This window comes from Varanus komodoensis, unplaced genomic scaffold (assembly GCF_004798865.1).
Source record: "Varanus komodoensis strain SLA01 unplaced genomic scaffold, ASM479886v1 scaffold6_2, whole genome shotgun sequence".
NCBI classification, from domain to species: Eukaryota; Metazoa; Chordata; class Lepidosauria; order Squamata; family Varanidae; genus Varanus; species Varanus komodoensis.
The window spans coordinates 17020553-17043381 of record NW_025336346.1 but is presented as its reverse complement, the minus strand read 5'-3'; the positions used below and the strand labels follow the sequence as shown (position 1 = coordinate 17043381).

The 22829-nt window shown below is 44.0% G+C and overlaps 1 protein-coding gene across 6 annotated transcripts in view; it reads right to left on the bottom strand.

Annotated features, from left to right (window-relative positions):
• The window catches only part of FLNB (filamin B), a 92688-nt gene that overhangs the window by 39746 nt on the left and 30113 nt on the right, over positions 1–22829 (bottom strand). For 5 of the 6 annotated variants that reach the window (XM_044451383.1, XM_044451378.1, XM_044451380.1 and 2 more), the window contains exons 2-16: positions 21761–22009; positions 20449–20546; positions 18713–18860; positions 17078–17196; positions 15780–15857; positions 14189–14351; positions 12339–12536; positions 10223–10360; positions 7200–7326; positions 3972–4108; positions 3057–3250; positions 2523–2636; positions 1297–1440; positions 745–868; positions 330–490 (exon numbers count right to left, since the gene is read on the bottom strand). In XM_044451383.1, the coding sequence (XP_044307318.1) occupies positions 330–490; positions 745–868; positions 1297–1440; positions 2523–2636; positions 3057–3250; positions 3972–4108; positions 7200–7326; positions 10223–10360; positions 12339–12536; positions 14189–14351; positions 15780–15857; positions 17078–17196; positions 18713–18860; positions 20449–20546; positions 21761–22009 (2192 nt within the window). Of the gene's footprint in view, positions 1–329; positions 491–744; positions 869–1296; positions 1441–2522; positions 2637–3056; positions 3251–3971; positions 4109–7199; positions 7327–10222; positions 10361–11813; positions 11902–12338; positions 12537–14188; positions 14352–15779; positions 15858–17077; positions 17197–18712; positions 18861–20448; positions 20547–21760; positions 22010–22829 lie in introns of those variants that run through there. The other variant, XM_044451384.1, reaches the window with a different exon arrangement.

Below are 22829 nucleotides of genomic sequence, written 5' to 3'. Positions count from 1 at the left end.
GAATGGAACCAAGACAGGTGTCCTTGTGAGCAAGGAGAGGTGAGAGGCAGCATGACCAGGGTCCTAAAGTCTCTGTTCCCCAGCATTAAAACATCTGCCACCATTCCCACTCTGCCTGGCATTTCTGGTAGGGAGCTGGACGGCCTGAGAGCCTTCCAAGCAGCAGCAGCAATCCTTCTGGAAGATGCCAAAACATACAAAAGCATTAGCCAACACACTGGATGATGCGTCCTTTAGGAAAGTACTCCGAGACAGACAACAATGCCAAAACATACAAAAGCTGCAGTCAACTAATGTGGATACAATATGGTGCCCACAACATGGCTTACCTCTCCAGCAAACAGCACCTTGATAGTGTAGCGCCCAGCAGCAGGAGGGGTGTATTTCACTGTGAAAGTATCATTCGCATTATGAATGATGTTAAAATCTATGTCTTGCTCTTCTTCGCTGATTACATGAGCATCACACTTGATGCCCACACTCACATCACCTAGCAAGGAAAGGAAAAGGAAAAATTAGCAAAATAATTCCACAATTGCTCCCATAGGCCATGATTTGTGGCTTAAAACTTCTGCATGCTTAGAGATGGCTCTGTCAATCCCCTCCATGTGAACGTGGCTTTCTAGAAAAACAGCTGCACAGGATTCAAGTGTTTCCCTTTTAACAGCATTTAGGACTCAGCTTTCTAATCAATTTATGCAGAAATCAACACTGCAATTTCACTAGCCTTTTTTTTTTTTTTACCTTCTCCTGCCTCTGCACAGTCTACTGTGAAGTGAGTCGGTTCGTTGGCTTTCAGACCAGTTCTCTCCACCCCTGGTCCAATCACTTTCACCTTCTCAGGATGACTACCTTGCCCAATCTGGATCTAAAAGAAACAAGTGTTTTGAAAAATTAATTGGATAGACAAGCATTAACCACATTGAGCCAGACTTCACCAACTCGGAGGTCCCCTCCAGATGTTTTGGATTTCAGTTTTGATAAGTCCTAACCAGCATGGCTAATTGTTAAGAATTCTGGGAAAGGGAGTCCAAAACATGAGGTGCACACCAGGCTGTGAAAGGCTACATTAAGCGCCTTTAAGGCTATCCCCTTTGATTACACAATCCTTGAGTCTTATACTATGGTTATAATTCCTCCCAAATTCACTCCACACCCCTAATGACAGGACTCAGCTTTTGCTGGAAGTAATGCTACCAGTAAGCAGCAGCAGTTAAAATAAGCAAGTGTTGCACAAGACACGCTGCACCTGGAGGACAAGCAGCAGCGGCTATTTCTGGTTGCTTTAATACTTACCCTGTATGGGCTGTTGGGTACATTAGCTCCACCCCAAGTGACAGCAATGGTGTGCTTGATTGGTTTGGCTGGAATGTAGGAGCAGGCATAGATGCCATCTGGCTTGCTCTTCACTTGGATATCAATAGGATCTCCCTCACCATCCTTAAAAAAAAAAAACAGTATATGGACCTCTTTAAAAGAGCTAAATACACACTGACATTTGCTTGGAGCCTTTGCACTTTTAGTTGATCAGAAATAGTCACCCACAAATGAGAGCTTGAGCACAGCCTCCTCCAACCTGGCTCTTCCAGAAGCACTGAACTACAGCTCACATTGGGAGGGCACCCTGATAGGGACAGCTAGTTAGTAGGACCAGCAAGTTCACTGTTTAGGATTTCCTTACAGAGAAACTGCTGCAGCTGGTCCACCCCCACAGGGACTTCTCCACCAGTCACCCTATGGGAAAGATCCCAGGTGAGGAATGCAGGCAAAGGTAACCACCAGGGGGACTGACTGTCCACCTACACTCCACCCACCCACAGTTATCTACACTCAGCTGCTGCAGCTGCAGAGAAGTTCTTCAAAGTTGCCTACCGTGATTTTTAATAATGCTGATGTTACTTGTAAGCTCCCCTGGCCATCAGAAAGGTGACCACAAGCTTGCTGCTTATATTTCAGCAACTTAAACTGCCACTAGAGCAGAGTAGCAGTGAAGCACAGTAGAGGCCTCTCTGTCTCCCACCCTGTACTGCAATGAGTCATGGGAATGCTGCCTCCTCATGACCACCACATGCAGGCTGCAAACTGTTCCAGTTTTTAATCCAATGGACAACAGTCATTAAGTAAAGTGAATTTTGAATCAGCCGCTCCCGCCTGGGACCAACTCACACTTAGCCAAAATGTTGCTGAAACCACTTCCTTTGTGGTTGCTTCCTCCACCATCCAGGTAACAAGTGCACACAGGAGCTACATAGGCATGGCTAATAGCATTACTTCTTCCCATACAGAAATAAGCCATAGGATAGTGGCTTGAATGCCCCACCAGCAAGTGTGAATATGCACCAACCTGAAACTTCACTAGGTACAGAATCAAGACCTATCAAGGTACCATCAATACGGTGTATTTTAGCACAGACTCTGATTAAGAACAAATTCTGTCACACACACAGGTAACACAAAGTGTTTTGCATCTCGGGCTTATGGTCATGATTAGAGGTAAATGCCACTTGGACATCAGGTCTTACCTGTGCGTATATCTTCAGAGGAGCATTCCCTGCATTCTTTGTGTCAACTGTAAATTCTGCAGGAACATTCACAATGCAGCCACTTTTCTCCAGCCCTGAACCATAGGCTTTCACCTAGGAAAGATAAGCAGACAAGTAGAGAACATGATAAAATATCTTTACAGATGTATGTATTGCTTGAAGTAGCGTGTCCAATACTTATTCTCAGGACCTGATCAAAATGCTTCTTTGATTAGGTACAGCTTACATGCCAAGGCTAAAAAAAATAAGGTTCTTTAACTTGATGTCCTAAGAAATATCTTCTAATACAAAACAAGTATAAATCTCCAGGACTGAACTTCCCATGCAAAACTGGGACAAGCCTTTATTTGTTATTGCTACGCCACTGCATCAACTTCGCTTTAATATTGCTTTAACTTTCCTTTAATTGGGGCCTGACCTTGACTGTATCCTAGCACATTCTCTAGATCGTAATTGATTTTTTAAACAATTTATATGGTATCGCCTCTTAAGAGCAGCTCCACAGATTCTTGCCTTGTCAGAGTTGAAGTCTGGAGAAGCAGGCTGGATGAATGCCATATAGGGGCTGTCTTTGATGTCTTCATCATCACACATGATATGAACAGCATATTCACCAGGCTCCGTGGGCCAGTATTTCACATCACATGAACCATCGTTCTGATCGTCACATTCAATTTTTGCTTGAGATGGGCCTTCAATGGCAAAACCTAAAGGAAGCAAGAAAGAACATCAGAGGAGCTATCAGAGAGGTCATGTGTCAGCAGGTAGGATTCAAAGGACACAGGCAAGCCGCATGGTCTAAGTCAAAGCCAGATATTCCATTTATAGCAATATCCCTATTAGCAGGAGTTTTGAACTAATCTCTGTGTGAACTCAGTGTGGAGCAGTTCTCTTGAAGAGCCACTGCAACTACTGCAGCTGGCTTCCAGAAGTGCAGTTCACATCATTTTGGTCAGGAAGTCTTTCCTCTTACTATACAGTAAGGCCAGAACACCTTGAAGCCGTCCCGAGGTTTTGGACTACAACTCCCAGAAACCCCTGCAGTATGACAAATGGTCTAACATGGATGATACTTGGCTGCTTATTTCCTGCTACAAAACCTCTGGAGGATTCCCAGGTGACAGGATTACAGCCTGAGGCAAGACCAATAATGAAGTTAGCAGAAAATACAACCATACATGCCTGAAGAAAGAAAGGGTTAGTCATTATTTGTTCCTAGGCTTATTCAAACAGAAGAAAGATACAGTGATCACTGTTACTGGCAGAAGTGTTACACAAGCCAATACAACTGGAGATTGTAGAGGCATGGAATCCACATGTAGCTGAGTCTGTAAACCTGCTTCCATCTCTACCTGTGAAAATAGTTAGGTGACAAATATAAAGTGAAGTCTGCTTGGAAGTCAGCAGGACAGTTAGCCAAGTCCTTACCTAAGGATCCAACCTCTGGTCCAATGGATTCTACCACAAAGTCAGCAGACTTGCCAACAACTCCTTCATGGAGACCTGGTCCCCAGGCCCTTACTTTCTGAGGTCCAGCTTCAGGGCCAACCTGAACTTCGAATGGGCTATGAAGGAAAGATCAGACAGCAGGATTAGGAAAAATTAAGGGACAAATGCCAGGCTACAGAGCGCTATCTAACAAGATACTGCATTTTCCTCTTCCACACCCCTCCTTCCCATAAGCAGCTCCTCATTAGATGTGGGGCACAAAACCTCTTCCTGCCACCAGAATCGGATCTAGAAATGAAGGGGAAGAATAAGATCTAACAGTGACTGAGGAAAAAATGGGAAATAGAAACTAGAGTGTGTCCCACTATCCCCCACTACATGGCCAACTGTGCCCATCCCAGCATTAGCAGAATCCATTGAAGAGAACTTCTCAGAGATTGTCTTTGTCCAGACTAAAAGCCGAAGGAAAATAAAACTGGGCAGATGGTGTTTACGTACATGAGACCTGAGCTTCCATGCCTCCCTACAAGTTTATCATTTGGAGGCAGAGAGAGATGGAGACTGGTGAATGTTAGAGGGATGCAGAAATTAGAAATCTGCCCGCTGTGCACACACAAAATTTATAGTAGGATTTTTAACCCTGCCCCTGCCAAGTGGCAATCCGATGCCTGGTTTAAAGATTTATTCATTTAAAACATTTCTATGCTGCCCCCATCGCAACAAAGCCTTGGGGCGGCTCACAAAAAATACAAAAAAAAACATAAATAACAATATAACAATTTAAAAGAAAAAAAACACACATTTAAAACCCCCGGTGCATTCTCGGCTAATTTAAAATCCTAATAAATACAATAATTTAGCAATTAAAATAAGTTTTAAATACAAAGGTCTTAGCCTGGCGCCAAAAAACAAATTATGACAGCGCCAGGTGGACCTCTCTGGGGAGCACATTCCATAGATGGGGCGCCACCGCAGAGAAAGCCCTCCTCCGGGTACTCACCCTCCTAATATCATTCACAGAGGGTTCCCGGAGAAGGACATCCGTTGCTGATCTCAAGGGGTGGGCAGGCATATATGGATGTAAGCGCTCCTTCAGGTAACCAGGCCCCAAGCCGTTTAGGGCTTTATAGGTCATCACCAACACCTTGAATTGGGCCCGGACTTCAATCGGGAGCCAGTGGAGCTGACGGAGAACTGGGGTTATATGAGAACAACACCCAGTCCCCGTCAGCAACCTGGCAGCTCTATTCTGCACCAACTCAAGTATCTGGACCGTCTTCAAGGGTAGCCCCACGTACAGCATGTTACAGAAATCTAATCGGGAAGTTACCAGCGTGTGTGTCACTGTCGCCAGGCAGTCGTTCTCCAGGAGGGAACGCAGCTGATGTATCAGCCGAAGCTGAAGGAAGGCACTTCTCACCACCGCCATCACCTGAGCTTCTAGAGACAGCTCAGGGTCGAGGAGCACTCCCAAGCTGCGAACCCTGTCCCTCAGAGGGAGTGCAACCCCATTTAGGACAAGGCCCAAGTCCCCCATCCCGAGGCCCGAGCCATCCACCAACAGGACCTCTGTCTTGTCTGGATTGAGCTTCAGTTTATTGGCCCTCATCCAGCCCATTACCTCGGCCAGGCACCGGTTCAGTACAGCCACTGCCTCACCTGGATTGGTGGAAAATGAGAGGTAGAGCTGGGTATCATCAGCGTACTGATGATTCCGCAGCCCACACCTCCTGATGACCTCTCCCAGCGGTTTCATGTAGATGTTAAATAGCAAAGGGGACAAAATGGACCCCTGCGGAATTCCCTGGCATAACTGCCATGGCGCAAAGCCATAGTCCCCCAGCACCACCTTCTGAAATCGGCCGTTGAGATAGGAGCGGAACCACCGCCACGTGGTGCCTCCAACTCCCAATCCCGCTAGCCTATCCAGAAGGATACCATGGTCGATGGTATCGAAAGCCGCTGAGAGGTCCAGGAGAACTAACAGGGATGCACTCCCCCTGTCTCTCTCCCTGCACAGGTCATCATACAGGGCGACCAAGGCAGATTCAGTGCCATACCCAGGTCTGAAGCCGGACTGAAATGGGTCCAGATAATCAGTTTCGTCCAAGAGTGCTTGGAGTTGTCCCGCCACCACCCGCTCTAGCACCTTGCCCAGAAATGGGATGTTGGCCACCGGTCTACAACTGGCAGCCACCTCTGGATCCAGGGATGCCTTCTTTAGGACTGGCCGGACTACCGCCTCCTTTAAAGGGGCAGGTACCTGGCTGTCTCTTAAGAAGTGTTGACCACCTCCAGGATCCAGGTCCCAATCCCGTCCTTGGCTTTCTTAAGTAGCCAAGATGGGCATGGGTCTAGTAAGCAAGTGGTAGGACGTACTTGTCCAAGCACCTTGTCCGCAACTGCAACAACTGAAATTCATCCATTAATTGTGAACTTGACGGCGTCGATGGCGTCTCCCCAGTAGAATCTGGTTCAACAGCAGAGTCAAGCTCATGGCAAATCTGAGCAATTTTCTCCCTGAAATGCTTGGCAAAGTCGTCACAGCGGCCCTTCAAGGGTGGCACAAGATCTTTCTTCGGGCCCGGATGTATCAGCCCCTGCACCACCCAAAAAAGCTCCGCCGGACGGCATTGTGAGGAGGCAATGGAAACTGAGAAGAATTTCTTCTTCGCCATCCTCACCGCCACAGCATAGGCCCAATAATGGGCTCTTAAGTATGTTTGGTCAGAATCACCCCGTGATCTCCTCCACCTACACTCTAGACATCTCCCAACCTGCTTCATCGCCCGTAATTCAGGCGTATACCAAGGAGATGAACGGGCTCTGCCAGGTGGGAGAGGACGCTTGGGAGTGATCATGTCAATAAGCCCTGGTCATCTCCTCATTCCACAGTTCAACCAGGGCATCGACAGGATCTCCAGCCTTGTCAACCAGAAAATCCCCCAGAGCTTCCAGGAATCCATCAGGGTCCATCCAGCTCCAGGGGCAGACCAATACAATCGGGTCCGCACCCTTGCAGAGGGAAAGGCTGCTCTGCATAATACATGCAGTTTCTTTGATACAGGATTGTTCATAAGGAATAGTATCCTTTGTATACCAGTGTATGACCAACAACTAATTTTGTTCTAAGTAACTTGTCCTGCCCAAAACATTTCATTGGAAATTGGAAATACATACTCATTGCTAAAAATTATCTGAACTCACCTCTTGGGGATGTTGTGGCCTCCCCACAAGATTGTGACAATGTATTTTCCTGGGGTAACGGGGTAGTATTCAAATGAATGCACACCATCCACAAATTCCTTTTGTTTCACAAGTTCGTCCAAGCCCTCTGTAGAAATACCATCAACCAACTATTAAAACTAGAAAATTTAGAAATTAATAAAGGTTAAGTAGTTTCTATGCCTTCTAGTGTTTTAAGATCAATTGCCAAGAATGAAGTCATTTCGATCTTAACCAGAAATAGGAGGAGAAACCACCTCTACTTATGTAAGAAAGATGGTATAAACATTTCCAGGAGAAAAAGATGAGTGAAAGTGTTACATTACTATGTTTAATTCAGTCTCCCGTGTTATTCCTCAGTCTGCAGTATTACACACACCATATATTAAAACAAGGAAAGCTTAAGCTTTCTCAGACCTCATGGCCACAAGTATTTGGAGAATGCCTACTTGATCTGGCTTTCTTGAGATAGTCTAAATATGCTGAAGTGTGTTGACACAAGTCTATTGTCTAACAGGGCACACAGTTGGCAACAATTCCCAGCCAATGTGCAAGCTCCATCTTGTAAACATCATTTGACAAGACATTTTGCGACTCCCCCAGCCACACCGCGATCCCTACTGTTCCATAAGAAGTGGATGCAGACTGTCTTTACAGCCCAGAACCACATTTGATTCTTGGGGGCTACACCCCAATGGCAGCAGAGACAAAGGAAACAAGGTGGGGCAAAAATGCAAGCATATTACAGGTTAAAATTCTTATTACCCATTACTAAGCCTTAGGAGGGGACTCTCAACTTTCTGGAATAGGGGGGAAATGGCACAAATCTGGTAAGCCACTAAATGAGCAGTGGTTGGGGAGAATGGGTTGTCGTCAGCAGACAAGGCCTCCGGCAAGCCCTCAGCTCCCATTTTTTATGACTTTTAGAGCATAAGAAGAGCCATACTGAATGTGGCCAGGGGTCCACTGAGTCCAGCATTCCGATCACACAATGACTAACCTGCTACCCAAAGGGGACTCACCAGCAGGATGAGTGCAACAGCACCTTCCCGCCCGAGTTCGCCAGCACAGGCGCACTGCCTCCAATACTGGAGGTAGCATATAGCCTTCAAGACATGGTGGGCATGTCATGAGCGGAGCCAGGGGTCAGACTAGATAGCCCGGGAGACCCCTTCTGACTCGCGCTGTTTCTATGTTTTTATGTTTCAAGACAAGTAGCCACTGATAGCTTTATCCTCCAGGAATTTGCCCAGTCCTACTTTAAAACCGTCCAGACTGGTGGCCATTGCTACATCCTGTGGAATTCCATTGTGCAGTGTGCACTACTTCCTTTTACCTCTCCTAGATCTCCCACAAATCTGCTTCAGGGGCTGACCCTGCTTTCTAGTATTATGAGAAAGGGAGAAAGTGTCTCCCTACTCAGTTTCCTCATACCATACATAATTTTGCATACCTCTATCATGTTTCAATTCTCTCTTTTTAAAGCTAAACAGTTCCCTTTCTTCAGAAATAATTACTCTAGCCTCTTAATTATTTCAGGTGCCCTTTTCCCAGCTCTACAAAATTTACTGATTGTCCAGGAATGTGTAAGATGCAGTATTCTGTATATTATCTCTTTTATAAGGTCAGAGGCAGGGAGAAAAACGACTGTTTAGGAAGCTTGAAAATGTCCCTTTTGATGTGTACTAAGGGGAAATCATTTGACCTTTACCTCAAGAATATGTCTTCTAGGCTGCTGAAGAGATTGTTAAAACATTTAATGCAAATTCCTGCATCACCTTCCAATTTTCATATTGGTAAGAAGCCTTTAAGGTAGTGAAGTTACACCACAAAGACTGTCCTTCAAAAGAAATCACTGTGGCCACACAAGAGCTGCTTTGCAGCACATTAACTGTCTACCACATGGGGAATTTTACATTTGGGTTATATTTCTGCTCTGCTGTTAGGTTCAGCAAAAATAGAAACCAGAAATAAGTTCACCCTCCTAGTGATAAATCAGCATAAAGAAACCTAAAATATGGTGTCACTATTTCTGTACACCGAAAGGCCCTGCCCATTATCCATGGGAAATCAGTTCACCTCAGCTGCAAGCCTTTTTTGCTATTAGCCTGATCCACCAAACCCTTTCTTCTTTATATACTACAACTGAGTGGATCTGCCACCATCCTGTCTGTTGTAAACCATTCAGAAAGTTGATGGGCAGTGAACAGTATATAAAACTTGTTAAATAAATAAATAGTCAAGCAACCTGTCCCAAGGTTCCTTCCCCACTGAATTTCTCAGCTTTATGTTCCTTGACCAATGCTGTCACAGTGTTCTTTTGAATAAGTTTTATTCTTAATAAACCTAACAAAAAAGGAACTAAAAAGTCATCAATCATCAAAAACTTCAGACCTACTGGGTCAGCCCCCCATATTTGTTTCTTTTTATGTTAAACTATAAAAATACTTAAATCTATGCATAGTCCCGTTTCTCTAGCCAATAATGAAAAGTCCCAGGTTTGATAGAAGTCTTATCTTCTTTCTCCTTCAGAGACAAAATCAATCTGTCCATTTCCGCACAGTCCAAGATCTTTTTTTGCTGTCACACAGTGTTATCACCAAACACAGGGTTTCTCACACAAATACACACCCCACTTCAGGCCAAGAACCTTATTAAATACATGCTTCCTTGCTAAACGTGGATGTTCTGCCTAAGCTTTCCAAGCGCACTAAAGGAGTGACACAGCTAGCTGAAGTTTCTTCTGTGCAAACAAGTAAACCAAGGTGCAGTTACACCTAAGAGTTGATCATTTCATACTCCTATCCATGTCTTAAAATTTTTTCTCATGCAATGAAACAGATATGTCAGTGAGAACAAGAATCTGTTTCACTTCTGGAGCCTCCCTCAGGGGGCAAAGTCAACATGCAGATAGCAGAGTCACGGGCTGATATATTTTAAGCCTTCGGCAAACTCCTCCGGCCCCACCCCAAAGCCCAAGCAAGGCAAAGAAGTTACACACTTACTTGGCCCTTTTATTGCCACATGCATATCTCCACTCCCTGCGGCTTTAGTATCAACCTTGAAGTCTGCGGTTTCTCTGATCCGAACTCCTTTAGGTTGGAGGCCCCTACCGCTGGCACGGCAGGCACTTGGATTGCAGGCTACAAGCAAATTGCAGACAGACATCAATGCAGTCTTTGATTCCTAGAGATATTTAACCTAACCAAGCCAGTCTGGAACAGCTTCTCTCAGCTTGCTTTAAGATGGATGAGATTTACTTTATGAAATGCAAAACCTGAATGCCATTCTGTAGTCTTAAGAAAGACTGAGGCTGACAAGGCCCATCATATTAACAGAAAACGGAGGATTGCAATTTTTCATCAACAGTCTTTACTGTGTACACACACAAATCCCTTTTAAACAGACTAAAGCTCAACACATTTTTAAACATCTGAGATCAGTTTCTTCAGTTTATGAAGGAGTTTCAATTTGACTAGAGAAAAAGTTAGCAATGTATCCTAATTTCCAAGGATCCAAACTTAGAATGTGTTTACATTTCTGCTGAAGCCATGCAAATGAAGCCCTCTAGCTTAAGCCAGGCTTACAGATTAAGTCCTAGGCACTGGGGAAGGAGGAGGAAAGAAATGCACAGCACAAGGGAGTCTCATCACTCCTTGGATGGTTGGGACATGGCTGCTGTGCTGAGCCTGCTATTATTTCTATACCATATGGAACAGCAGGTAACCACAGCAGGTTTCAGATTCATGGTGGTTCTTATGGGAATGTGGGGGACCAGGCATGCTAGATCAGCAAAATAGGGTCCTCAAAGGAAGTGCTATGTAGATGCACATGAAAAAGCAATACCATGAAGTGGAAAATAAACTTGCATGCAAGTTCACAATTGCGCTCCAAGTACACAGTTTACCCACAAAAAAACTAGTTTACACATGCTCTGCTGAACATCTTTCCAATCAGGAAAGCATGTCTGTATGCAGGAGAAGGAACAAATACCATCAGATGCAGTGTGAAAAAGATCGAGCGTGCACGCACACGCACACACACACAGTGAAGCTTAATGAAAGATAGGAGGCTGCTCTAAAGAACTTAAGCTATGAGCCTGATTATCAATATTTGTCTAACCACAATCCTGTACAGCAGTGTGCATACACCTCAAGGCCTCTCAGGTGTAATTACATGCTCCAACAGCTCAACTCCAATCATGTCTTCCTGGAGTTGGCACATTTTCCTTGGAGGGAATGATTTGCCCCAAGACAACCATCCAGCTACAAGCATGTAGGTAAGTCTCTTCCCCCAGCCAGACTGCATTTATTAATTGTACTATAAGCTTGTTGGCTCATCTACTCACACAAACAAAACAGGGGTACAAAAGCAAGATGAAGTTCAGAGTCCAGCCTCTTGCAACCAACCAATTTTGACAGTTCATAATGAAGTAATTTGACTTTTTGCAAGACTGCTTACAGAAATCCTGTAGCAAGTTGCTTGCAACATTTTTGTACTATTCAGAAGCTTTTGTTTCAGGCTACAGGCAAGGTGTTCAGGAACAAACCAACCCCCAGCAAACCAAACACAAGATCAACCTGCACGCCCTCTTACCGACAGAGCTTGCCCAACTATGAAGCCAATAGCAGTGAGGTCCAACATCCCACAATTTGAGAGTAGCTCAGGAAAGGTGAGCAGAGGCCTGAAAGCACAGGGGCAGGCAAGGATGGAACAGAGAGCCAAGTGTCAGTTCAGAAGGGGGAAAAAGAGTTATGATACAAAATAAAGTGAATATAGTAGGTTTGAGAGATAGAGCAAGGAAGAGTTCAATTCTAGAAGTGTCAAAGGAGTAATGTGGCCCTTTAGGATGGCAGACTAAGCAGTAGGTATGTGAGAAGATACTAACACATGCAGAGCAACCCGACACATATCTACTAAGAAGTAATTTGCATTGAATTCAATTAAACTTACTCTCAAAGTAAAAGGGTATAAAACTGCAGCCTTAGAAGTCTTTTAAGGACTACCAATAAATATAATAGAATACTTTACTTCAGAAGACTAATTCACATTTTTAAAAGTGAACAGAAACTTACTTAAATGAAAGTGGCTGGCAACTACATGCCTGCACTTAAGACATACCTTCACCAATAAGGACACTCCAAGGGCTTTTTGGAACATGCTCTCCAGCAAATGTCACTCTAACAGTGTGAGGACCAGCTTGAAGAGGCTTATACACACAACGGTAAACTTGATTCCCCTTGTCTTCTACTGTAACTTCAATAGTGTTGTTTCCTTGAGGATCTTCAACATCAACACCTATATCACCAACTCCAGCCCCTGTAAGATAGCAAAATTAAGCTAAAACATTAGGGTTTCCCCAATGTTAGTCCAACATGCAATTCAGCTCATAGGTTTACTTGTTTTTGTTATGAATGTCCAACTTCGTTTCCTCTCACACACAGAAATGAGAAATTGTGAACTGCGGACTATATGGTTTAACCCACTGAATACAAGAAAGCAGGAATCCAGAGTCAGTGTATTTGATGAACAGAGATTTAAAATGTGCCATATACACCTTACATTTGGAGCACAAAAGCCAAGATTCCCTTATATTTTTGCAAGGCTCCAGGCTGAATTCCTAGATTCATCTAAACTTGAAATTTACTAGCTTCTCTGCCACAGAGTTTAAGCAATTTCAGTTTTGCAACATGGTTGAAAACCTAGCATCCTTTGTTAGGAAATTCTTTGTTATAATTAGCAAACCAAAACATGCTGGCAAGTTAAGTTTCCACACACAGTTCAACTGCTGTAAAAAAGGTGCACATGTATCCAGACATAGGTACAGTAACATGGTGCCTACTGCTTGATCCAAATCAGCTGGGGAAGACCTGCTTCCAAGATTGTTCTGCATACCACAGGCCATCTTTCCCATAGCCTTTTAGGCAGCAGAACCTTGGAACCAAAGTTTTACCCAAAAAGAAAGAGAGTGAGAGATTATTTTGCCTTGATCATGGTTCTTCACATTTGGCCACCATGAACGTTTTAATATAGGCATCAACATGGAAGTGGGAGTGCACAGGAAGAGGCATAGTAATTGATGTCTACAGCAGGAGCAGCTTGCATAAATATTGATTTGGGAGCATGCATACCCAAACCACCATTTTATGTGCTCTCGCTCACTCGTGCTCTCTCCCCACAATTCACATTCATACTCCTTTCTGCCTATTAGTCAAAGAAGGAATTCTATAGAATGATAGAAAGTTTGAACATCAGCCATCTCCAATCCAGTGTCCTCCATATGTTTTGGATGAAAATTCCCATCCAACCCTAACTGTTGCCCAGCTTCATACTGAAGCTGAACTCCAGAATATCTGGAAGGTATCAGGTTCTCTACACAATGTAAACCATTAAAGGGCTACCACACATATTGTGGTTGTGCCTGTCGTCAGAACCAGGACACAGTTTGAGAGCCACTGGCTTACAAGGAACATGCTAGGAAAGATTTAAAGCACATGTATTTGTAGAGACAGCAAGAACCCCTCACGGCCCCTCACAAACAAAGGTGCTACCAAATAGTAATGTGGTAATGAGTGACAAATGGAACACTAAAGTATTTAACACACCCTGAGTAACCAGTTCATTCATCCCACTGATGGAATGGCTTACCTCAGCAGAAAACAGCTGCGGTAATTCCTCCTTCCCCTTGCAGCCTATCTGGTACCCCATTCTCTCCAGAGTAGATTTTGGGAGAATACAAGGAGAAGAGGAGGAGAAAGCCTTGTTGTGCAAGCAGAAGTCCATTCAGAGAGCATTAGATTCACTCTACTTCACAAACAGATTGTCATGCATTCTTTCTACCCCCAGTAGGTAAGTCCTATTTAAGCCATATCCAGAACACATCTGTGGAAATGCATTTTGTTTGTACAATGGTGAAATTAGCTCTACTACACCATGAGAAATCTACCCCAGAGTGGTCTGGCCTGTCTTACCTGCTGTGTAAATTTCAAAATAAGTAGGCTTGTTTGCTATATTTCCTGTCACTTCTAAGCCAGGCCCTTTTGCTGTTACTTTGCTGGCATCACCTTGGGCTTTGTCAACATTTACTTCAAACGGACTCTTTGAAATGTGCTGGCCAGCAAACAGAACTGTAACCTAGAAGTGTAGGAACAGTGTTCGAGTTAGATATACAAGATGACATACTGATATCAACTTTGCAGAACTAGAGGAACTATGCATCCACAAGGCAACGTTTAACTGCTAATTAAACAAAACAACTGCAGACAGGCATCCATAAACACGATATGGAGCGCTGTACACCAATAAGCACATCCGGATGAATTACATACATTTCAGAAAGCCTGCTAAGAGGAGTGAAGGCAAGTACATTTCTTGCCTTCACAACCAGAATTCACCACTAATGCATCTTAGTGGGAATTGCAAAAGCTCACAACTGCATGCAGCCACAAAGCCTTTAGCTCCAGCTGCAACTGCACAACAGGAGAGGCCATCCTTCAGAGTCCTGCAATTGAATTGTGGACACCAAACTATGGAACAGATTAGCCTCTGAGGTGTCTGGTTTAAAGAACCATGTGTACATTGTTTTTTATAGGTTGTTTCTGTTACTACAGATGTACTAACTCCTTCCAGTCAACCCTACAAAGCAGAATGGGAAACAGGTGGCCTTTCAGGTAAAGCTGGATTGCAACCACTCTCAACCCATGCCATTGGCTAGGCTAAATAGGGCTGTCTGGAGTTGCAGTGCAACAGCTGGAGAGGGACACACACACACCCAGCCCTGCCTCAGAGAGAGATGAACTCTGGCTAATAGCCAGTAGCTGTGCCTTTCAAGATCTTATAGACTGCTGGAGATGATGGGTGAATTCTATAATTATAATTCTATAACTGGGACAAGAGACCAGAAAACCCATTGGCCACAGTAATTTCCTCAGCATCTCTGCAGTTATTAATGCACCATGCCTGCTGATTATGCGAAATCTGATGGAAGCTGTAGCCCAACCAGTATCTGGAGGGACACACTCCCTTCTATAGACAACTGCTGTGAGGGAATGTCACAGAATGAAAGGCTTTCTTGTAGTTAATGCAAATGCAATGTCAAGTCATTTAGTGGGTTAAATCACCTTGGACCAAGGGAGATAGCCTAAACAGATCTGAATTTTGCACATTTTATTTGGACCAAATTCATTGAGAAACTCACTATCAAGTAAATAGAAATTTTCACCAAAGGACAAATCGGAAGAGTATGCAAAGAGGGTGTGTGTGTGTGTGTGTGTGTGTGTGTACACACGTGCACAAGTGTGCATGTACACACACACATAAAAACTTAAGAATTTTTGCTGCTAAGCAACCTTCTTTTGCCTACAAATAAATTTTTATCTGAGCAACTAGAAGATAGAAGCCAATATTCTGAGTGGGCACATTCATCCTATTATATAAGGCTGGGGGTTTCCACACCCTACTGAGCTACTGTACTGGACGACTGAGTCCGAGGGCCTGTTATGACATTGCTCTGGTGTGCTCGTCAGTTGAGCACATGTGCCCAGAATTTTCAGGTCATCTTACCTTGTGAGGTCCTGCAACCTTTGGCACATACTGAACAGCATAGGTCTTGTTCTTGTCATTGTCAGGGGTCACCTTGGCCTAAGAAAGAGGACAATGATTTACCAATCTTTCTAGTAAGCATCTCCAACACTACCTTCTCCAGTCCGAGTCAGACTCTAAATAAGGGGCATGCAACCTCATTCAGACTGAGAACCAAATTCTATTTTGAAAGAGCTCTTGGGAGGAACATTCCAGTTGTGAATGAGGCAGAAGGGGGAAAGATCAGCCAAAACTACCATTAACTTAAAGCTCTCCCTGCCAGTTACTAAGCCTGAGGTTCAACAGAGGTTTTGGGCCCCTATTTTAAAAGGTTAAGTTTGAAATATGCTCCTTCACAACAGAATATTGTTGCCTAACTTCACCTCTTTCAGGCCAACTATTAGTTGAAATAATTCACTCGTAGGTAAGGTCTTGTTCTCCACTTGGGCAGCATTGCAGAAGATATCCGGGAACTAGTGGCTTACAGTAAAGCTGATCTCCCATGACTCTACTTCCCCTTTAGGGAACCCCTTATGTTCTTGTAGCAATGCAGAAAGAGCAGCCATTTGTCTTGGAAACATCCAGAGTGCTACGGGAACAGCTGGCAAGGACACTCCTACACAAACATCCCTTCTGAAAAGTGACACACTGTTGTGGGAAAGACCATGCTATAAGCTCTCCCAGAAGACCTGCTGCTTCTCACATCCCTAGAGCAGTACAAGGAGGACATGCTACTAAAGCATGCTATTAAAATATCCCAAGAGGTTTAGACTATGGTCAATTCCCCTGCTTAATTCTCCACTCCACAAGCCTGGGTCACGAACAGCTCTGCTGTACCAGATCAAAGGCCCATCTAGTCCAGTATTTTGTTCCCACAATGGCCAACCAGGTGCTTACAAGAAGCTCACAAGATACAAAAAAAGTAGTCAGATGCTCCCATTCAAGTTCCCCAACAACTAATATTCAAAGGCTTACTATTAGGAATCTCAAGCTTCGGGGACTGCAAACCCAATGGAAGCAGACAAAGATGTCTTATGGGTGGTTACATACTGCAGGAGCTCAGGCAGTGATCACTCCACCATCCACTTGCCCCATTCTCAACTGAAGATGCCAAGGCGTGAACACAGGACTTCTTTACAGGTCTACTGCCACTGCACTACAGCCCAAGCTTGTAATAACTCAAATGGAAGCACTCATCATACGAGGATTACTTTGCCAATATAAAGGAACACGGATGGCCAGCTAATGCCTTGTCTCTCCCAAGACCCCAACATGCACACCTCTTCCCTGTTTCCTTCTGGATCTTCTACGAACACCATTACTTCACCCTGGCCAGCACTGATCGTGTCTACAGTGAATTTGGCAGGCTGCTTCACCATATTTCCATGTGCTTCAATTCCTGCAAACACATAAAAGCATGGCATGAGAAAATATTCACTTATTAATCTTCTGAGGGGAGGACAGCATGTCCAGCTGCCAGCATTACACCTCAACTACCCTTGCTCTCAGAAGTATTACCAGGGCATAAAGGAGATGGCAAGAGTCTGGCTGAACCCAGCACCAGATTATCAGTACCAATAACTAGGTAGGTTCTCTTTTCATTCAATATGCCTCACACGCATTTTAGCTGATGATGCATTTTCCTTCCAACCAACAAGGCTCAGTTTCATCAAAAGCTGCCAATATGATGTCTTCCCCTCTCCTCCTGCAGCTCACACAGCATACTGCTTCTGCTCTTAGACCATAATGCAGTGGCTTCAAGTGTGCTAGATTAAATTATCCCAGTTGCTTTTATACAGTGGAAGCACAATGCTGTTATTACTACGTGCCATCAAGTCATCCCTGACTTATGGTGACCCTGTGGATGAAAACCCTTCCAAAACATCCTATCCATGACATCCCTGCTTAGCTGATCTAAAGTCAAGGCTATGGTTTCTAGTATTGCTAATAATTATTAAAGTGTTATGATAACTGGAGGTTCTTATGAAATGCATTCCTCTGGATTCTGGAAACTGCTTTTCTGAAGGTAGTACAAGCATGTTTTCATTGTCTTGGGACCACCCTGTTCTCCTCAAGAATGCTGCTTCTTTTCCTCCAACAAGACTCATGGCCGTTTCCCTGGTTTTGTCAACTCTCAACAGTCCTGAGAGTAAAGTATACAGATTGCTACAGCAAAACTCATAAGCAGAACACTGAAACAGCAAAGGTGCTGTCTCCTAGAGTTAGATATGCTATAGGACTAGCCATAGCTATCCGGCCAATTGTTTGCCAATAAAGGCATTTCAGATACCACTTCAAGGACTACTTAAAAAAAAAAAAAGTGGGGGGAAACATACAAGCTTTCCATGAATGACAGAGCTGGAAACATTCCTTAAGGCAAGGCCACAGCTGAACCACCTCTAAGTTTCCATTCATTCCTTCAAGTTTCCCCTGCATTTCTAGGCTTTTCTGGCAATGAAACAATCAATATATGTCATTAACATGCAGCAGCTGCTATCACAAGAGGAAATCACTTTCATATTCATATTCCCCTAATGTTTTTAGCACCAAATCTGTTTTCTCCGAGAATGTCCAGCAGTAAGTCAAGTAAATAATTTAAACAGGATGAAAATGCTGATGCTCTTTTATACCATTTTTAAAAGATATGAGCATGAACGATGAGACTTGAGGCAAGGAGCCATCACACATACAAGGCAGCCGCCTTGCTGAACTGGTTCTCAGAGGTCTGGCAATTCATGTGAAAGCAGGAGTGGCTTTTGGATAAGTTCCATATCTCTGAATCGCAACACAATGGAACTTGGAAGTTTGTCTACAAACAGAATTTAAATAATGCAAGGTTCAATTTGTTTTTTCAAATAAAACTGCTGTGAATATAATGAACTGCTAAATGGCAAGAAAAGCCCTTTAGATCTTACCTTTACCGTAAGCTCTTGCCTTCTTCGGATTAAGTTTCGGTTTCAATGGAGCACCTGGCTTCAGCTTTGCTTTGGGGAACTGTGACAGGTAGGTCATTACAGAGTGTTCATCAACATCCGGATGTATTATTTCTTCAGGAGTGATGACCTGATAAGCAAGTGAGGACAGATTTAATCAGAATTAGAGTTTATATCATACATTTCTAAGTAGCCAGATCAATGTGTTTTCAAACACTTCCAAAAGTAGAGGAGTATGTTTAAGTAACTGTTATGATCATTAAGATCATAGGAAACCTTGCTGGTTGCACCAGAATCTGCAGATTGCCATCTGCAGCAACCCAGAACAGGGCCTTCTCTGTGGTGGCATCCACCTTATGACCCTCCCCAGTTATATGAGCAGCACCAACTGTAGCATGCTTCAGGAGACAATTAAAAACCCATCCCTTTACCCAGGCCTTTTGTGAGTGAATGTGCTGCACAGTCTGCTTGTTAATTATGCTACTACGAGTATTGATATTAATGTCTGTATCAGTTTTATGAATGTTTCAATAATTATGAATTTAATTGTATTTGAATCTATATTGTCATATTAATGCATTTTAATTTCCTTATAAAGTGCTTAAAGATATTATTAAAACACGCTAAGTAGTACATCAATTGAAGGAGGAAGAGGAGGTGAAAGCAGGGAGTCTTTTGAAAGAGCACACAGTGTTCTACTCATGCGCGTATCTTAAAGCTCATTAACAAGGAATCCAACATTGTCAGTCAGCAGACAACCATACCCAGCAGTCCAGTGCTTGAGGAAGTTGGATTAGATGGAGGATGCACATGCAAGCAAGAGCAAGATTGCATACAAACATATTTAGACTGTCAAATTATTTTAGCAGGATGAACTCAAATGTATGTTGGCATAATCATGGAAAACCGGTCAAAGACAGCTAGGAAGATAATCAGAGTAAGAATTATGATACCAATGCAATAGAACCAATTAATGTTAGATATAATAAATGTGTGTTCTTCCACTCAAAGGAAGTCCTGTTCAGGCTTTCAAGAGAATGCAAGACGGCTTGTAGTGTTCTGAAATAGGGCCTTGCTTCCCACATCTCCAGGGTGTACCAGCCCTGTCCTGTTGCTTCACAGTTCAGACCTTTCCACGTTGAAGCAAACTCTGCCTAAGCCAGGATCCCAATTCTACCAAGAGTTCCGGGTACACTGGGGATCCAGCAAATATAACAAGAATTCCCTTTCAGGTCCTACCAGTTCAACATGGCAAGATCTGAATGGAGTGAGGTGATGCTGGAATAAGCAGAGATGCTGGGAACAGCCCCATCCCAGGTGCCCTTCAGTCCTCTTGCTTTCCCATCAATGCTCGAACAGGGCTAACTGACAGTATTAATCAGCAAGATAGGGATGGGATCCAGCACACCCTTTGGAAGGAGAATCTAAAACGGAAACTTGTATCCATGAATGTGTGCAAGAATAAAATCCTTCTTTTCAATAAAAGAGTTTTTCAGAGGGTAGGCATCTCACTCAGTTTGCACTTGTGCAAGGAAGCAGATAATCTGAACTGTACGTTATTTTGCAGTAGGTGACATTCTGCACCATGGCACAGAATATTCCAAAGCATTGCTGAATAGCTAGGGAAGAAGTGCTCATCTGTCTTCGAAGGGTAGCGACCGGTTTATATCCCGCCGTTGGGATACTCAGGAGCCAAAGTCTCATTCTCATTCCCTTACCTGGGGGACACCCAGCCAATCATCTGCTTGTTGCATAGCTTCACGAGCATTATCAACGGGCTTCTTAGGGTCCCAGGCTTCCCAGTCTGGGCAGAGACCTGAGGAGGAAGAATTACACAGGCTGAAGCACTAGACCCAAAAAGCATTTACAATTAGCCGAGGTAAAAGACTGGACAGAACTGTGCTCATAACTTTAAGGCCTTCATTCTGAAGTGCACTTGCAATGTAGAGAAGCAAAGAGTGTCAGCCAGAAGAGTCAGCTGAAGGATTCCTTGTCAGTGACCAAACATTTTTCATTTCCTACCATTTATATATCAATTCTAGAGACAGAAAATTAAGGTATTTGTGAGTAATTCTGTTCATGGTAACAAACAAGGGAACTGAGACCAAACAGTACAGAGATCTATCAAGTAAGAGCTCCTCACTGTCCACTGGACTATACTGGCTGCTGAACCATTATTTCAGCCCCTCCAGTACTTGATACTGTCCCTTACGTGAATTTCTCACTAGGAAATGTGCTCCCTTATCGTGCATGTAAGACGACCATCTGGAAGCTGCTCACTGTCGCTCAAGCCCAAACTAAACCCAAAATGAGGACTAAGCAGGATGCTGAAGTTCTGATGGCAAATTTCAAATCAAATTGTGTGTTGAATTTTCCAACACAAGACCTGCCAGAAGACTCAGTAGCAGCTCACATCCTACTGACTATACCTGGGGCAGGCAACCTGGGGCCCTTCAGATCTTAGGGCTACGATTCCCTTGAACCCAGCAGGCATGGTCAATGGTGAGGAATTATGAGAGTTGGGGTACAGAATTTCTGAAGGTTGCCTCCTGCTGGACTCCAGCACAGAAGTAACTCTGACCCAGGCTGCCCATTTACTGGGAATTAGATGTATCAATATTAGTAACTGCTAAAATGATGCAACGGATATAATGGTTTTGTGTTTTTCTCAAGAATTTCAAGAGAATTGCAGATTAAAAAAATCTTTTAGAATCCCTGCAGTACATTGCAAAACTTAACACTGTAGCTCAGGAACTACCAGGACATTTATGAATCCTTATTCATGTACAAAATCTTTAATATACTGCAACCTACAGCAATGGCTAGAGAATGCAGATTGCCTCGGAATGAATCCTTCACTAAGGATCCCCGATCTTCACTGAGACACGTATAGCCTATTTTCATAGCTGTAGCTTCCACACCTGGACAAAAATTTTCAAGCAAAGGCAGCTCACTCACATTATGGTTAGCAACACAAGCAATGTGTTATTGCCAGAGGAAGAGAAAAGAGAAGGATAGCATGAGGATTACCTGGAGCACAGCTATCCACAAGAGCACCAAGAGCTTTGCCATCTTGCCAGTTTTGGTTGAAGTTTGTTATTGGCAAATATGGGATTTTGTTCTGAATCCATCCCAAGAGTCTCTGCTTAGGCGTTTGTTTCTTGGCATCATCATCTCCTTCATCTTCCCACACTGGCATAGAGATTGAATAGTGGAGGATAAGGGTCCATATCAATCCTAGGATCAGCTTCAAGTTCCCATCAACAATGGCTTTACTATCTGAAAAGAGAAAGTAGCAGGATTATTATTCAACCCACCACAATAATATCAAGCTTATGAAGTCAAAATATACTTTGGGTAGTAAACCAACTTAGAGAGCAATTCTACAGCCTTCAGACATCATCCCCAAAGCTGGGAAGCTACACTCCAATTCCCTAACCCTCTCCATGAAACCAGTGAGGAAAGAACCTCTCAGAGGTTCGGGATGCTACTTCAGAAAGGGAGTAAGAGGAGGTTCAAGTGGATGGGGAGGGAAGCAAACTGCAGAAGTCAGGGTACAAGTTTTCCTCTGCAGCCTCCCTACATTCCCCAAGTTAGGTGGTCAAAAATGGCAAGGCGAATATCATCTGGAATGGGCTGGAATGGGAGGTGGTTGAAGCCCCATCAGTGAGGATGTTTAAGAACATGCTAGACATGCACATGGTAGGATTGTCATGAGCGGAGCTGGCTAGAGCCAGAGGTCAGACTAGATGGTCCGGGAGAACATAGAAACAGAGCGAGACAGAAGGGGTCTCCCGGGCCATCTAGTCTGACCCCCAGCTCCGCTCACAACATGCCCACCATGTGGACGTCCAGCCTATCCTTGAACACCCGCACCGATGGGGCCTCAACCACCTCCCGGGGAAGCCCATTCCACGCCCTCGGGGTCCTGACTGTCCGGAAGTGCTTCCTGGCATCCAAACGGAACCTTGGCTCCCTGAGCTTTGCTCCGTTGGAGCACGTCCTGCCTTCCTCTGCAGGGGAGAACAGGTCTCTACCCATCTCCATGTGACATCTCCTCACATACCTGTATGTCGCCAACATATCCCCTCTGAGTCTC